Source organism: Prionailurus viverrinus, chromosome C2 (genome assembly GCF_022837055.1).
Source record: "Prionailurus viverrinus isolate Anna chromosome C2, UM_Priviv_1.0, whole genome shotgun sequence".
Lineage (NCBI taxonomy): Eukaryota > Metazoa > Chordata > Mammalia > Carnivora > Felidae > Prionailurus > Prionailurus viverrinus.
In genome coordinates, this window is record NC_062569.1 from 99390839 (window position 1) to 99405988 (window position 15150).

General features: G+C 39.2%; 1 protein-coding gene across 1 annotated transcript in view; it reads right to left on the reverse strand.

Moving 5' to 3' along the window:
• GRAMD1C (GRAM domain containing 1C) overlaps positions 1-13790 on the reverse strand; it is a 115015-nt gene extending 101225 nt beyond the window's left edge. The window contains exons 1-2 of the mRNA XM_047874270.1: positions 13711-13790; positions 7946-8095 (exon numbers count right to left, since the gene is read on the reverse strand). Coding sequence (XP_047730226.1) covers positions 7946-8095; positions 13711-13737 — 177 coding nt within the window. The 5' untranslated portion in view covers positions 13738-13790. The remainder of the gene's footprint in view (positions 1-7945; positions 8096-13710) is intronic.
• Positions 13791-15150: the final 1360 nt, after the last annotated feature.

Sequence of the window (15150 nt, forward strand, 5' to 3'; positions counted from 1 at the left end):
ATACTCTCCACCTCCCAGTCAGCTCTAGAATGGCAGAGACACCACCGAGTTCACTTAGAATAGGCTGGTGCATAGATGACACTCAAATGAATTATTAAGACTATTCCTGGGGGCCTGGCTGCCTCAGTCAGAAGAACATGCGACTCTTGATTTTGGGGTTATTAGTTCAAGCCCCATGTTGGGTGTAGAGTGTAATAAAAAAAATAATAAATACACTTTAAAAAAGACTTCTCCTATCTTAATTGATGTACATCTACCTTTGTCACTTATATGATAATAATTTCTCTGCTCATATATTCTTTTCATTTACCGTGTGAGAGACTCACCGTACCTCCTGATTCTGACATCTTTCATCAATAGTAGAACATTTTCAGCTATATTCTTTTTGAATGTTGCCTTTATGTTGATCTTCTGAAACTTCTAATGGAATCATAATGGACTCCTCTACTTTTCTCCTTATATCTTGAGCCATTCTCTTTAAAATTTTCTATCTTTATCTCTCAGTGGTACAGTGTGAATAACTTCCTCATATATATCCTTCAATTTGCTGACTTTCTCTTTATCTGGTATTTCCCACATCCACTGAATTTTTAAATTATTATTTCAATAACCATATTTTTCATTTCTAGAAGTTGAATTTGGTTGTTTTCCAAATCTGCCCAGTGTTTTTAAGAATGTCTTATCCAGGGGCACCTGGGTAGCTCAGTTGGTTAAGTGACCAACTCTTGATTTCAGCTCAGGTCATGATCTCATGATTCGTGGGACTGAGCCCACGAACAGCACCCTCTGTCAGTGCAGACCCTGCTTGAGATTCTCTCTTTCCTCTCTCTCTGTCCCTCCCCCAACTCATGTGCATGTGCACACACACACACACACTCTCTCTCAAAATAAAGAAACAAACAAACAAACATAGTAAAAAAGAATGTCTTGGGGTGCCTGGGTGGCTCAGTCGGTTAAGCGTCCAACTTCGGCTCAGGTCACGATCTCGCGGTATGTGAGTTCGAGCCCCGCGTCGGGCTCTGTGCTGACTGCTCAGAGCCTGGAGCCTGTTTTGGATTCTGTGTCTCCCTCTCTCTCTGACCCTCCCCCATTCATGCTCTGTCTCTCTCTGTCTCAAAAATAAATAAACGTTAAAAAATTTTTTTTAATAAATGTCTTACCCACTTATTGCATGCTTAATTTCTTCTATTAAGTCTTAAATAATATCAAATACTGATTTTATACTCTTTACCTAGTAGTTCTATCCAAAATTTTGAAGCAACTAATATGCTATTCATTGAATATCCTTCTGCTCACTCATAAAGTATGAAATTCAGGTCCCAAAACCTCATGAAAGATCAACTATAGTTGTGTACTCTCAGGAATATTTCCCTCCCCTACCACCCCAAGCCCAAGTTTAGACAAATAAGCTTCCTTGTCTTCAATGGGAAGATGTAGGTGGATTTTTTATTAGCCTACCTTTCACAGAATGTATAACTCTTCAAGAGTCATGGCTTTATAAGGAGTTCTCCGTTCTAATTCATACAAGTCCAAGACATGTCTTCTATCCCAGTGTAGCCATTAAAGTTTTCGTTACAGAGACTAATAAACTCCCCAGGGCTGCCTCAACATTAGCTCATGTGCTTACACCTCTGATAATCAGTTCCCTCTTCTTTTTTAGCCCTCGGGTAGTTCCCTTGCTATTCTGTGAGCCCAGACATTCAATTTATAAACATGTTTGTAACATTTCATACAGCATTTCTAGTACTTTGTAACAGAGGAGTTTTTAAGTTAAATGGTCCTCTTTCCCAGCCTAAATGTCCATCAACTGATGAATGGATAAAGAAATTGTGGTTTATATACACAATGGAGTACTATGTGGCAATGAGAAAGAATGAAATATGGCCCTTTGTAGCAATGTGGATGGAACTGGAGAGTGTTATGCTAAGTGAAATAAGCCATACAGAGAAAGACAGATACCATATGGTTTCACTCTTATGTGGATCCTGAGAAACTCAACAGAAACCCATGGAGGAGGGGAAGGAAAAAAAAAAAAGAGGTTAGAGTGGGAGAGAGCCAAAGTATAAGAGACTCTTAAAAACTGAGAACTGAGGGCTGATGGGGGGTGGGAGGGAGGGGAGGGTGGGTGATGGGTATTGAGGAGGGCACCTGTTGGGACGAGCACTGGGTGTTGTATGGAAACTAATTTGACAATAAATTTCACATATTAAAAAAAAAAAAAGGTCCTCTTTCCATATTGCTAGAAATGTTAGTTCCTATTCCTTTATAATTAAATCTAAAATTGATAACATATCTAGATTTTCAAACAAAATCTATAATTGAATATTAATGAATAAAATATTATTTTCAAATCCAACAGAAACTAGAAAATAAGTTCATTCTTTTTTATCAGCTACGAAAGTCAATGTCTAAAATATCCTTTTTACCTTGAATAAATTCAAGATATTCTGTGTGGAGGACAACGTCTGATTACAGAAAACACCTTTTCTAAAGTTGCCAAAGTACATTTCAAACATACTAATTAATCCTCTTGGGTTTTGTTTTTATTGTTATTTAACAGTATAACATTAATTAATCCTCATGGTGTACCTAATTCTAAATCATGTTTGTGGTAAGTTGTATCCAATAAAAAAGCTTACTTGTGAATAACATGACTATGATCATGCTATAAGTCAATGATAAAGTACAGAGTCAAGACTTATGGTTTCTTGTATAATTAGAAAAAAGTTTATTATGATCTAAAAAATTTCAACTCTAAATATTTTCTACCAAAACATAAGTAGAGTAGTTATTATTTGTACATATATAATGTTTCAAAATCTATACTTGTTTTATCCTTGAAATGTTTTAGAACAAAAATATTTTTAAAATGACAAATTTAAACTCTAACCTCTTTTAAACATCTCCTATTCTTTCTTTTTTTCCCTGTCTCCCTTCCAGATTCAAAGATCTGAGGAATATGAGATTTCATATCTTCTTTATTCTATGTATATTTGCCAAGATTTTCAAATATACACTCAAAGGAAAACACCCCTAAACAAATTTTAGTTACACAATTCAGAAAACTTTATAAATGCCTCCACTTTTAAAACACAATTATCAAGTAAATCAGCTATTAAAGAAATAAGTATATACAAATGACAAATATTTTTAAAGAGAAATTTAATATTAATGAAATATCAACATAAAAAGGAATGCCTAAAATTAAGTACCTTATCCAAAGCACTATTATTTCTATTAGAAAGCCCAGGTAAGGAGTGCCTGGGTGGCTCAGTTGGTTAGGCATCTGACTTCGGCCTAGGTCATGATCTCACCATTTCAGAGTTCGAGCCCCATGTTGGGTTCTGTGCTGACAGCTCGGAGCCTGGAGCCTGTTTCAGATTATGTGTCTTTCTCTCTCCCTCTGCCCCTCCCCCACTCACACTCTGTCTCCCTCTCTCTCTCTCTCTCAAAAATAAACATTAAAAAAAAAAAAAGTCCAGATAAGTATGTCATTTCCTAAACATAAGCAACAGAAAATCTCAAATGCTTTTTTCTACTTTCAAAAGTTACTAGCTCAACATCATGAAGAGAAGTTACATTAAGTAAATGCATCTTCTGCAGACCTCTGAATGCTTTTCCTCTGGAACATTAATCTACCTGGAATCATCATTTTAGTCAGGAAAAAAAAGTGTTTTTTTTGTTTGGTTGGTTGGATGTGGGTTTTTTTGCGGTATATTTTTACTAACAGTTAAAGGGCAAAAGGATAAATATTTGTTTGCCATTAAGTTTATTTCAAGTTTATTCTCTTCCTTTTCACATAATTATTGTTATACTGGGACTTAAAAGTTATTAATAAAACTAATTTCTCACACAGTAGGATTAAACATTTTCATTTTTAAATATAAAAGAAAATAAATATAACCATTAAGATTCCTATCTTTAAATTATGGGATTGAAATAGAATATCCACAGCTATTGATCTCACTGTCCAGTGCTATCGTAATTTGATCAAACTTCTTTAAAGTCCTACTGTCAGCTGCTAACTACCCTAGAAGTAAAATAAGTCAATAAAACTGAAAAAATAAAGCGCTACTGTCAGAAAGACAATCACTAGCCAATTTGTCAAGCAGCACAAGATTAAATGCATAGAGTCTAGAAGAAACCAGCCTCAGCAACGACAAAAAAACTTAAACTTTGTTTCACTGTCTTGTATCCTTTTGCGAAGTTTTCACAATTTTTTATTTGGGGGGAATCATCAAAATATCTTTTCCAATATTACAAATAGCAGGTCCTCTCTCTTCTCTAGCACTTTTCACCCCTTTCTACCACTCCTAAGGAAAGGTGTTCCACATGTAACATACTCCCACTATATATGCCCAGAGTTTTTTATGACTGATACACAGCTGCCAGAAATGTAAATTATGAGCACTTGCTAGCCAAACACCTCCTCCACCTTTTTCCCTATTGATTCAAGACACACTAATGTTGCAATACCAAGGCCCGATCTCTCATTTTAGAAATGAGGCACCTGACAGGTTGAACAACATAGTCAAGAGTACCACACAGTGAAATCACCAGGCACAGAGCGTACGTACTCTATCCCAAATTTTTTGTTCCCAATCTCCAATTCATTAAATGATACCATGCTTCCCTGTAGATTCACTATTGTGGAACAACTGAGTTAGCCAGGCCAAAATATATGAGTTAATCGACACTAGTGAATTTTTCAGGTCCTGGAAGCTTAACTCTTCAAATAACAAAACTTTAAAAAGTTATCAATTCTTGGGGCACCTGGGTGACTCAGTTGGCTAAGTGTCCAACTTCGGCTCAAGTCATGATCTCATGGCTCGTGGGTTCAAGCCCCACATCTGTGCTGACGGCTCAGAGCCTGGAGCCTGCTTCAGATTCTGTGTCTCCCTCTCTCTCTGCTCCTTCCCCATTCACGCTCTGTCTGTCCCTCAAAAATAAATAAACATTACAAAAAAATGTTTTTCATTCCTCAAAACAAAGTGCTTGTAATTAGCATATAGACCTAAACTGAGACAAAGTAGACTTTCAACACTCTAAACAAGTGCTTCTCAAACTTGAATGTTCATACAAATCTCCAAGAATTCTTGTGAAATAAAGACTCTAATTCAATAGGTCTGAGATTGGGCCCAAGACTCTGCATTTCTTATCAGCAGACAGGTGACGCCAAGTCTGTTGGCCCCACATACTACAGTTTGAGTAGCAAAGGTCTAGAACACATACCTCTTTTCTTCCTCTCTCCTATTTCTAAATCCTCATTCCCCTGCTTGTTCCTTTTTTAGCTTTACCCTTCTTCTTAGGTTAAGTCTGCAAAGAATAACCACAGTGACTATTTAGTCCTGTAGATAGCCCTTGGAATTATAAAGGTTTTCCAATCCATAACAAAGCTACATGATCATAGTGCAGAAGGGCCAAAACACTACAGTAGTCATAAACTGTCTCTGAATGAAACCAAGAATAATATAATCAATATAGATGACATGATTTTCAGGAAGTATAATTATTTGGTATATTTGTTAGCAATTAAACATTTTCCTTCAGATATGGTTTTAAAAAACTTAAGTTTCTTAATAGGAAGTCAGAAACTTATTCATGTTAAGATTCAATAACATTCACCGGACTTCAAGCTGTATTACAAAGCTGTAATCATCAAGACAGTATGGTACTGACACAAGAACAGACACTCAGATCAATGGAACAGAATAGAGAGAACCCAGAAATGGACCCACAAACGTATGGCCAACTAATTTTTGACAAAGCAGGAAAGAATATCCAATGGAATAAGGACAGTCTCTTCAGCAAGTGGTGCTGGGAAAACTGGACAGTGACAGGCAGAAAAATGAACCTGGACCACTTTCTTACACCATACACAAAAATAAACTCAAAATGGATGAAAGACCTAAATGTAAGACAGGAAGCCTTCAAAACCCTCCAGAAGAAAGCAGGCAAAAACCTCTTTGACCTTGGCCATAGTAACTTCTTACTCAACACGTCTCTGGAGGCAAGGGAAACAAAAGTAAAAATGAACTATTGGGACCTCCTCAAAATAAAAAGCTTCTGCACAGCGAAGGAAACAATCAGCAAAACTAAAAGGCAACTGACAGAATGGGAGAAGAATATGTTATTTGCAAACAACATATCAGGTAAAGGGTTAGTAACCAAAATCTGTAAAGAACTTACCAAACCCAACACCCAAAAAAACAAATAATCCAGTGAAGAAGTGGGCAAAAGACATGAATACACACTTCTCCAAAGAAGACATCCAGATGGCCAACCAACACATGAAAAAATGCTCAACATCACTCATCATCAAGGAAATACAAATCAAAACCACAATGAGATACCACCTCACACTTGTCAGAATGGCTAACATTAACAACTCAGGCAACAACAGATGTTGGCAAGGATGCGGAGAAAGAGGATCTCTTTTGCACTGCTGGTGGGAATGCAAACTGGTGCAGTCACTCTGGAAAACAGTATGGAGGTTCCTCAAAAAACTAAAAATAGAACTACCCTACGACCCAGTAACTGCACTACTAGGTATTTATCCAAGGGATACAGGTATGCTGTTTCGAAGGGGCACACCCCCCCCCAATGTTTATAGCAGCGCTATCAACAATAGCCAAAGTATGGAAACAGCCCAAATGTCCATCAATGGATGAATGGATAAATATGTGGTATATATATACAATGGAATATTACTCGGCAATCAAAAAGAATGAAATCTTGCCATTTGCAACTATGTGGATGGAACTAGAGGGTATTATGCTAAGCAAAATTAGTCAAAGAAAGACAAATATCATACGACTTCACTCATATGAGGACTGTAAAACACAGAACAGATGAACACAAGGGAAGGGAAGCAAAAATAATATAAAAACAGGGAGGGGAAAAACATAAGAGACTCTTAAATATGGAGAACAGAGGGTTACTGGAGGGGTTGTGGGAAGGGGGATGGGATAAATGGGTTAGGGGCATTAGGGAATCTACCCTTGAAATCATTGTTGTACTATATGCTAACTAACTTGGATGTAAATTATAAAAAAAGATTCAATAACTGAGCTGCTAATTATGAAGAGAATAATGGTACTTGTACTAATCCTTATAACCTATTAATATTATTTCTTTTTTAGGCTACTGTAAAACTACAAGAAATTCTGCTACCAAGTATACCTAAGAGTCAAGAGAGCAGCTTTCTAATGACTTAATATTTGAAGTACATATGTCTCATAATCTTCTATAAATTTCAGTTATAGTTGCAGTATACAAGATTCTGTCAAAAATCTTATAACTCTGACAGGAATTGGTAGATTTGGAATGAGTCCTTTAAGATAATAAATGCTAGCATTCATATGGCAATAGAAATGTTGTTCCTACCAAAAGACACTATACACCTAATCATGAGTCTCAAAGCAGAAGTCTCATTTTACAATGGGGAAACTTGACCCACATCCCAGTTCTGCAACTAAGTACAGTGCAAAGAGAATATGAAACTCCTAACTTTAAAACTTACCTTGTAATTACTATATTCTACAGGTCAAACATTGTTAAACTTCCTTTTAGGTATCAAAACTAATTCTTTAAATCAAAGTTATGTAAAATAGCTGGTTTCTCAGTAACATTTAGGAATATGGTTTCTGCATAATGTTAGTCTCTTGCAATATAGTGAACAACAACGTAGGTAGAATCCAATTCTGTGTTGTAGTTTTCTCCCAGGAAAACTGAAGCAGATAATTCCACTCCATCAAACCAGACAACAGTGCATTCTAGTGGCCAAAGAAGAGCATAATCAGAAATGTCTCGGACTCTGGTAAAACCTAACTGTCTAAAATCAAGAAGCTAATAAAATATTATAAACATTATATGAACTGCTATAAATTTAAAGAAAATTTGCATTTAAGATTAAAGTGAAAATATAAGAAAGAAAAAATATTACCCAAAAGCTCCAGTCACCACTCCAGTTATGTAAATTTGGCCCCTGTTTTTTTGCTGACACTGTATTATTCTCATCCGCAACTGGGTTAGGATTCTCCTCTAACTCTTCCTGTGGCTCAGGGGCAAAGCTTGAATCCCCTGCATTTATTGCCTGGAAACAAGTATCAACAATTTAAATTACTTATTGAGAAATGCTCATTTTAAAAATGAAAAGAGTTAATGTTCAAAATACACAAATTAACTTGAAAACAATATTTAAGCATTTAGGAAACAATAATTAACATGTTTTTCTTCTACAGTTCATATATTTACACATGTGACAAATATTCTCCAACTACTACTACTCATTAGGTAGTTTAATTGGCACTGGGAATTCAAAAATGAATAAAAGGAAGTCCTTAGCTTCCAGAAGTTCACAGTCAGCTAGAGGAATAATTAAACAGTAAAAAATACCATGTAAGGGGGATGACAATTAGTTCAGCCTCTTTGGAGAATAATTTGCAATGCCTGCTCTGGTCTAGGATGGGTATAAACTAAAACTCTGTGCACATGGAGTCAACAATGGTTATAGTACTAAGAAAGTGGAAACAAACTTACTAACCATAATTTGTGGGAAATTGGTAAATTAACTCTGATTTATACAAACAATGTAGTTAAAATCAATGAATCAGGCATTGACCCCCAATCTACGGAGCATTCTGGGGAAAGAGTACACTCTATGCAAGAGATGGACCCATTTGGGCAGTCACTCATGAAAGAGAGTCATTTTGGAGTAAAAAAGAGAGAGAGAGAAAAGAGCCGGGAGGAGGGAAGGGAGCAACCATTGTGAGAACACACGGCTCACCTGGACCCTTAAATACCTCTGTTGTTCCTGCTGTTGCCCTGCTGCCACTGGTACCTATGCCTCTATTGTAACAAAAATCCTGATCCTCCAGGTTACAGAGAAAAGCAGCCATGGAACCCATGTGGCACAGCAAAGGGGTAATTCAAACTCAGCTTCAGCTCAGGGTTGGTTTTTTTGTTTTTGTTTTTTAGCGTTTATTTATTTTTGAGAGAGAGAGAGAGAGGCAGAGGGACAGAGAGAGAGAGACAGAGCATGAGCAGGGGAGGGGCTGAGAGAGAGGGAGACACAGAATCTGAAGCAGGCTCCAGGCTCTGAGCCATCAGCACAGATGTGGGGCTTGAACCCATGAGCTGTGAGATCATGACCTGAGCTGAAGTCAGACACCTAACTGACTGAGCCACCCAGGCGCTCCAAGCTCAGGGTTTTTAAACTCCACAAAGTAACCACATACCCCTAACCCTGGTAACACTGATTTGAGGCTCTCTGGAGGATGGAATTTATAAATATGAAATGATAGGACTCCCTCCACTTGAAATATATTCACTCACCACCAAAAGAGATAGAGAAAAACAATAAAGAAACAAACAAAGAAACAGCAACAAAATAGAGAAGTCCACAATTTGGCCCAATTGGAAATCCAAAATTTACTAAAATAATTTATACAACAAAAGGTAAAGATTGGCTTTTATATCTTTATAGCACAGGTTTTTGAATTAACTTCAACATCTGCTGAAATGCCTTAAGTGGCAAATTTTCATGACTTTAATCAATACTGGGCTCAAACTACACTTATACCTGGAGATCCCACTAAATTTAGGGAAATACTCAACATAAAATAAATAATAAATAGGTATGTCTCACTTTAACCACCAGAACTTCTGTCTTGCTGAAATTCTTCCAGGTAATGGTATAGTACACATCACCCTAAAATATTCCATATTGGCAGTGGATGCTCTTACCCAACAATAAATTTAAACAGAGTCTTTGGAGCATACAAATGGCTTTTTAAAAAGCCATGGACCACTCCCTCAACCCCTAGCTAAAATAGTAAATACAACTCAACTCAATATAACATTAAACAGGGCCTTTGAGGATTGGGATTTACTATAAAAGACCTAATTAGTGAAAGAGTGATTATCTCTATGGTTTCTCCATTTAACAGCCCAACATGGCCTATTAAAGTTGGAAAAATGAATGGTGCCTCACAGTTGATGACTGCGCCCTTGATGCTGTGTTCCTTCCCATGAAGGCCCCTTTACCACATACTATTGAAATTACTGACTCTATCCAATCAGAAACTGGTAAATATATGTTATAATAGGGGCGCCTGGGTGGCTCAGTTGGTTAAACTTCCGACTTCGGCTCAGGTCATGATCTCAAGGTTTGTGGCTTCAAGCCGCCCATCGGCCTCTGTGCTGTCAGCTCAGAGCCCGGAGCCTGTTTCAGATTCTGTGTCTCCCTCTCTCTCTGACCCTTCCCTGTTCATGCTCTGTCTCTCTCTGTCTCAAAAATAAATATATATATATATATACATATATATATATATACACATATATATGTTATATATATAACATATATATATGCTATAATAAATTTGGCTAATATTCTGTTCAGTGTCTCTTTCAATAAGCTCTCAGTCACATTTTGCCTTCATCTCTAGTGGGACACAATATACCTTTACATAGCTAGGCACAGCATACCTCAAAGGCTTGCCCTTACATGCAACTTTTACAGGCAATATTGTAATTGTAATTATTTTGCTCCAGGAGCACAGGTATGACATTACATTGCTTACATCCTCCTCTGAAGACACTCTTTTGACATACCCATTCAAATATGCACAAAAGAGCTCACGAAAAGGGGATGAGCCATTGCCCCAAACACAGCATTAAGGTCTGCCACCTTAAATTCCTGAAAACCATTTGGTACTCCAAGGGTCACTCCATCCCTGACAATGTCAAGAAATTACTATTGACCCTCTTAGCACCCATAACACTGAAATAAGCCCAACATTTATTAGGCATTTTGGGCATCTAGAGAAATATATTCCTCATTTACAAATTTTACTTAAGTCTGTTTACACTATTACTTGCAAATCAGTCATGCTGAATGAGGATCCTTCCCAGAAAGACTCTAATATTTGTCAAAATCATAACAGACACTTCCATTAGTACTATTCCCCTCTCCCCCAAACACACACACACACACACACACACACACACACACACACAGAACTCTTCATTACAGAGACTTTAGCAGCTTCTTTCCATGACTCTTGGAGTCTCTCAACCACCCATGGTGTCTATAAGTGGTCTATAGGCTTCTAATGCAAGAAAATATCCCCCAGGCCCCACGTTACACACCATTAGAGCAGCAGTCACTGACAGCATACTGGACTCTTCTGGAAATAGAGGCTCTACAAACCCTGAGACTGTGACCCTCCATTCTCAGACCTTCTTAGGTCTTAGAAGCAACACCTTGCAAGCTCAGCACAACTACCAAGGCCTCCTTGCTATGGGATAAAACCAAATCTGAGCCCCCTGGCATATCTTACCCGCACGAGGGCATGCCCTCCCCTGTCCTCATTCTTTTGTCAGATGTCATGGTGCTAGAAAAGGCCATCACTCTTCTGAACCCCTTGTTAACCTTAAGAGTGACTTGGGTTCAAATGAGTGAACAGCAGTTGGAGTCTGTACACTCTAAATTCCCATTTGAAGTTTGACAGACAAACCTACTGTCAGTGAACAGCATCACCACCATTACACATGATGGAGCTCTCTGGATATCTACTGCTTTTCATCCCTTAACCAAGATGTCCCTGATAAAGGTAAGGACCCAAGGGTCAGCACAACTGGCTGAACTTCCCATAGTCATCTTAACACTGGATGCTCTGGCCAACAGTTGGCTCCATCTGCACATTTTTACAGACTCTTGGGGCACTGCCTCAGAGCTGCACCCTTTGGGATAAAGCACTCTAGAAATCTCTTGTTTCACAGATACTCATAATACAAATCAAGATCACCATGTCTTGGGGCACCTGGGTGGCTCAGTCAGTTAAGGGTCCAACTCTTGATTTCTATTCAGGTCATGATCTCACAGTTTGTGAGATGGAGCCCGAAACTGGGTTCTGCACTGACAGCGTAGAAGCTGCTTGGGATTCTCTCCCTCTCTCTCTGCCCCTCCCCTGCTCACGTGTACGTTCTTTCTCTAAATAAATAAATAAATAAATAAATAAATAAATAAATAAATTTTTTTTCAAAAAAAGATCACTCGTGTCTCTACATATACTAAACCCATAATAAAAGACCTCACCAAGATACTCCTTATGCCTGTTAGAGTTCCAGAAGATTACTAATAGAGACCAAGGCACTCATTTTATTTCTCAAAACACACTGTTGTGCTCTTGAACAAGGCATTCCAGGGAACTTTCATTTTCCTTACTGGGCACAGACTGGAGACCTAGTAGACAGCCATGATGGCTTACCTACACTAATTCAAATTCAACTAAATGAAAAATGGTACATTTCAGTCATTAACCCAACATCTGGGTGAACTGTGATAAGGAGTCTCATTCAATTTTTTAATGTTTGCCTGCTGACAGATTTTAAGCCTCACCCGTCCTTTTTCCTCTTCTGTCCCCCATATGGGCAAGTGGGTGAGAAAGTCTGGGTGCTCTCACCTTTGGTGTGGGTGAGAGAGTCAAACCAAGCAAGCCCCAGTCCACACACAGGAACCCTTACCCTGACCCCACCAGGGTAAAAACCTGGATTAAACTTCCTTTCCTTGTCTTTTAAATCATTTAGGATCTGCTTGAGAAGCCTGACCTACTTCTACTTTTTCATTACGTATTTAATAAGCCATTGTATATATAAGTAATAAGCCTTCTCATATATTCATGGTGCATGTGTGGCATAATTCTACATCCAAATCAAATTGAAAGGGTAGGGGTTCATTCTGACTTTGTAGAGTGGCTACAACAGAATCCTATCTTTCTAACTTATTAGTTGTGTGGTCTTTGCCAGTCAATTTCTCTAAATCTGTTTTCTCCACTCTACAGTAGGGGTAATAACTCTCGGTAGTCTAAACTATAAACTCATTGAGAACAGGAATCATGTGTCTGTTGCTCACCATCTTATCCCAACACCAGTGCCAGGGACAGAGAATAAAATAACTGATTGGGTTCATTAATATGTATCATGACTCTTTCATAAGTAATGTTTCTGAGGCTCAGTTGAAATAGTACATTCACTTGTTCATTCAACAATTATTCGAATGTCTACCATTTTGTAACCTGTAAAACGCTCCTCAAATAAAAGGTATCGCACTGATTGCAATTCTCTAAAATATATACACCCAACCAACGTAAAAGAAATGAGCGTAGTGTTCATAAATGCAGGTAGCCCTGGAACAAAAGTAGGCTTTCACCCTGAAGGTTAATCAGCAAGATCTTCCGTTTATCAAATAAGACAGTGAGCAAAGAACAAAACTAGTTGGAACCAAAAGCTTGGTTGACAGCACAGTTATTTACGCTAGAGTCCTGAGCCCTTTATTCAAGAGCTGATAGTTTAGGGAGGCGGGTGAGACTGGATCAACGTGATGTCGGGTCAGAATCACGACAACGGAACGTGAGTCGGTGGGGCCTGAGGCTGAGACATCTGGACTAGGACATTTCGGGACCAAATTCCTGCTCTCCACGCCCACAGAGAAGCAGACTTTCCACCATCGCCCCGAGGGGAAGGCTCGCAGGAAGCACTAGAAACCGTTTCCTTGGTAACAACTTTCCAAATTACTCCAAAGAGCACGGAGAAAACGGAAGGGAGGAATTAATTATCATAATCTGAGAAGGTTCAAACAACTATCGTGAAGAAAACTGCCGGGTGCAGCCACCGCTTGGGAAGCCGCCCCAGCGAAGAGCCGCTTACCTGGCGAACAGTCAGAGCGCCCTCCATCGCGGCTCCTTGGGCCGCAGCGGAACCGCGCACGCGCGCCCCGCGTGGGGAGGGGGCGGCCCGGCGCGTGCCCCGCGACCACCCCCGGCGCGCGCTCAGGACTCTGGGCCACGCACGCCCCCACCGCGACCTCGGAGGGCTACCTGGGATGCAGCCGGCGCGCCTTGCGCCCTCTGGCGGCAATCGCCTTTGGCTAACTAGTGAGAATGTAATGTTAATTTGTTAGCGCGCAGACCAGTCTTTTACTAGCATCAAGATAAGCCCCCTGTACTTACCTACCTCCCAGTACCTACCTCCCAACCTCAAACTCCTGTGCCTGTCGTGAAACGGCTTCCGGGCATTAGTCACTCCTCACAAAGTCCCTCCTCAACCTCTTTCACACAATACATACTCTGCCCCAGGGGGCGAAAAGGTGAATTGCATGGCAAAGTCTTGTTCCTTCAAATAAGGGCCTGAAGTTATAATTAATAGTTAAAAGCTATTGAGTGTTTTCACTCTTATGTGGATCCTGAGAAACTTAACAGAAACCCATGGAGGAGGGGAAGGAAAAAAAAAAAGGTTAGAGTGGGAGAGAGCCAAAGCATAAGAGACTCTTAAAAACTGAGAACAAACTGAGGGTTGATGGGGGTGGAAGGGAGGGGAGGGTGGGTGATGGGTATTGAGGAGGGCACCTTTTGGGATGAGCACTGGGTGTTGTATGGAAACCAATTTGACAATAAATTTCATATATTGAAAAATAAATAAATAAAATAAAATAAAATATTAAAAAAAAATAATGTGACATGAGACGATAAAAAAAAAAAAAAAAAAAAAAAGCTATTGAGTGTTGGGACTCCTGAGCGGCTCTGGTCGGTTGAGCATCTGACTTCAGCTCTGGTCATGATCTCAGAGTTCATGAGTTCGAGCCCCACATCAGGATCTGTGCTAACAGCCCAGAACCTGGAACCTGCTTTGGATTCTGTGTCTCCCTCTCTCTCTGCCCCTCCCCCACTCACACCCATGCTCTCTCTCTCTCTCTCTCTCTCTCTCAAAAATAAATAAAACATTAAAAAAAAAAAAAGCTGGGGCGCCTGGGTGGCGCAGTCGGTTAAGTGTCCGACTTCAGCCAGGTCACGATCTCGCGGTCTGTGAGTTCAAGCCCCGCGTCAGGCTCTGGGCTGATGGCTCGGAGCCTGGAGCCGGTTTCCGATTCTGTGTCTCCCTCTCTCTCTGCCCCTCCCCCGTTCATGCTCTGTCTCTCTCTGTCCCAAAAATAAATAAAAACGTTGAAAAAAAAATTAAAAAAAAAAAAAGCTATTGAGTGTTGCCGATCCTGGTTCCTTCCCCCCTCAAAATACAGCTATAAAAGACATTCTACAACAATTAAGGAAGACTGAATGTGAAATATATATTATTTATATGTATAAATATATT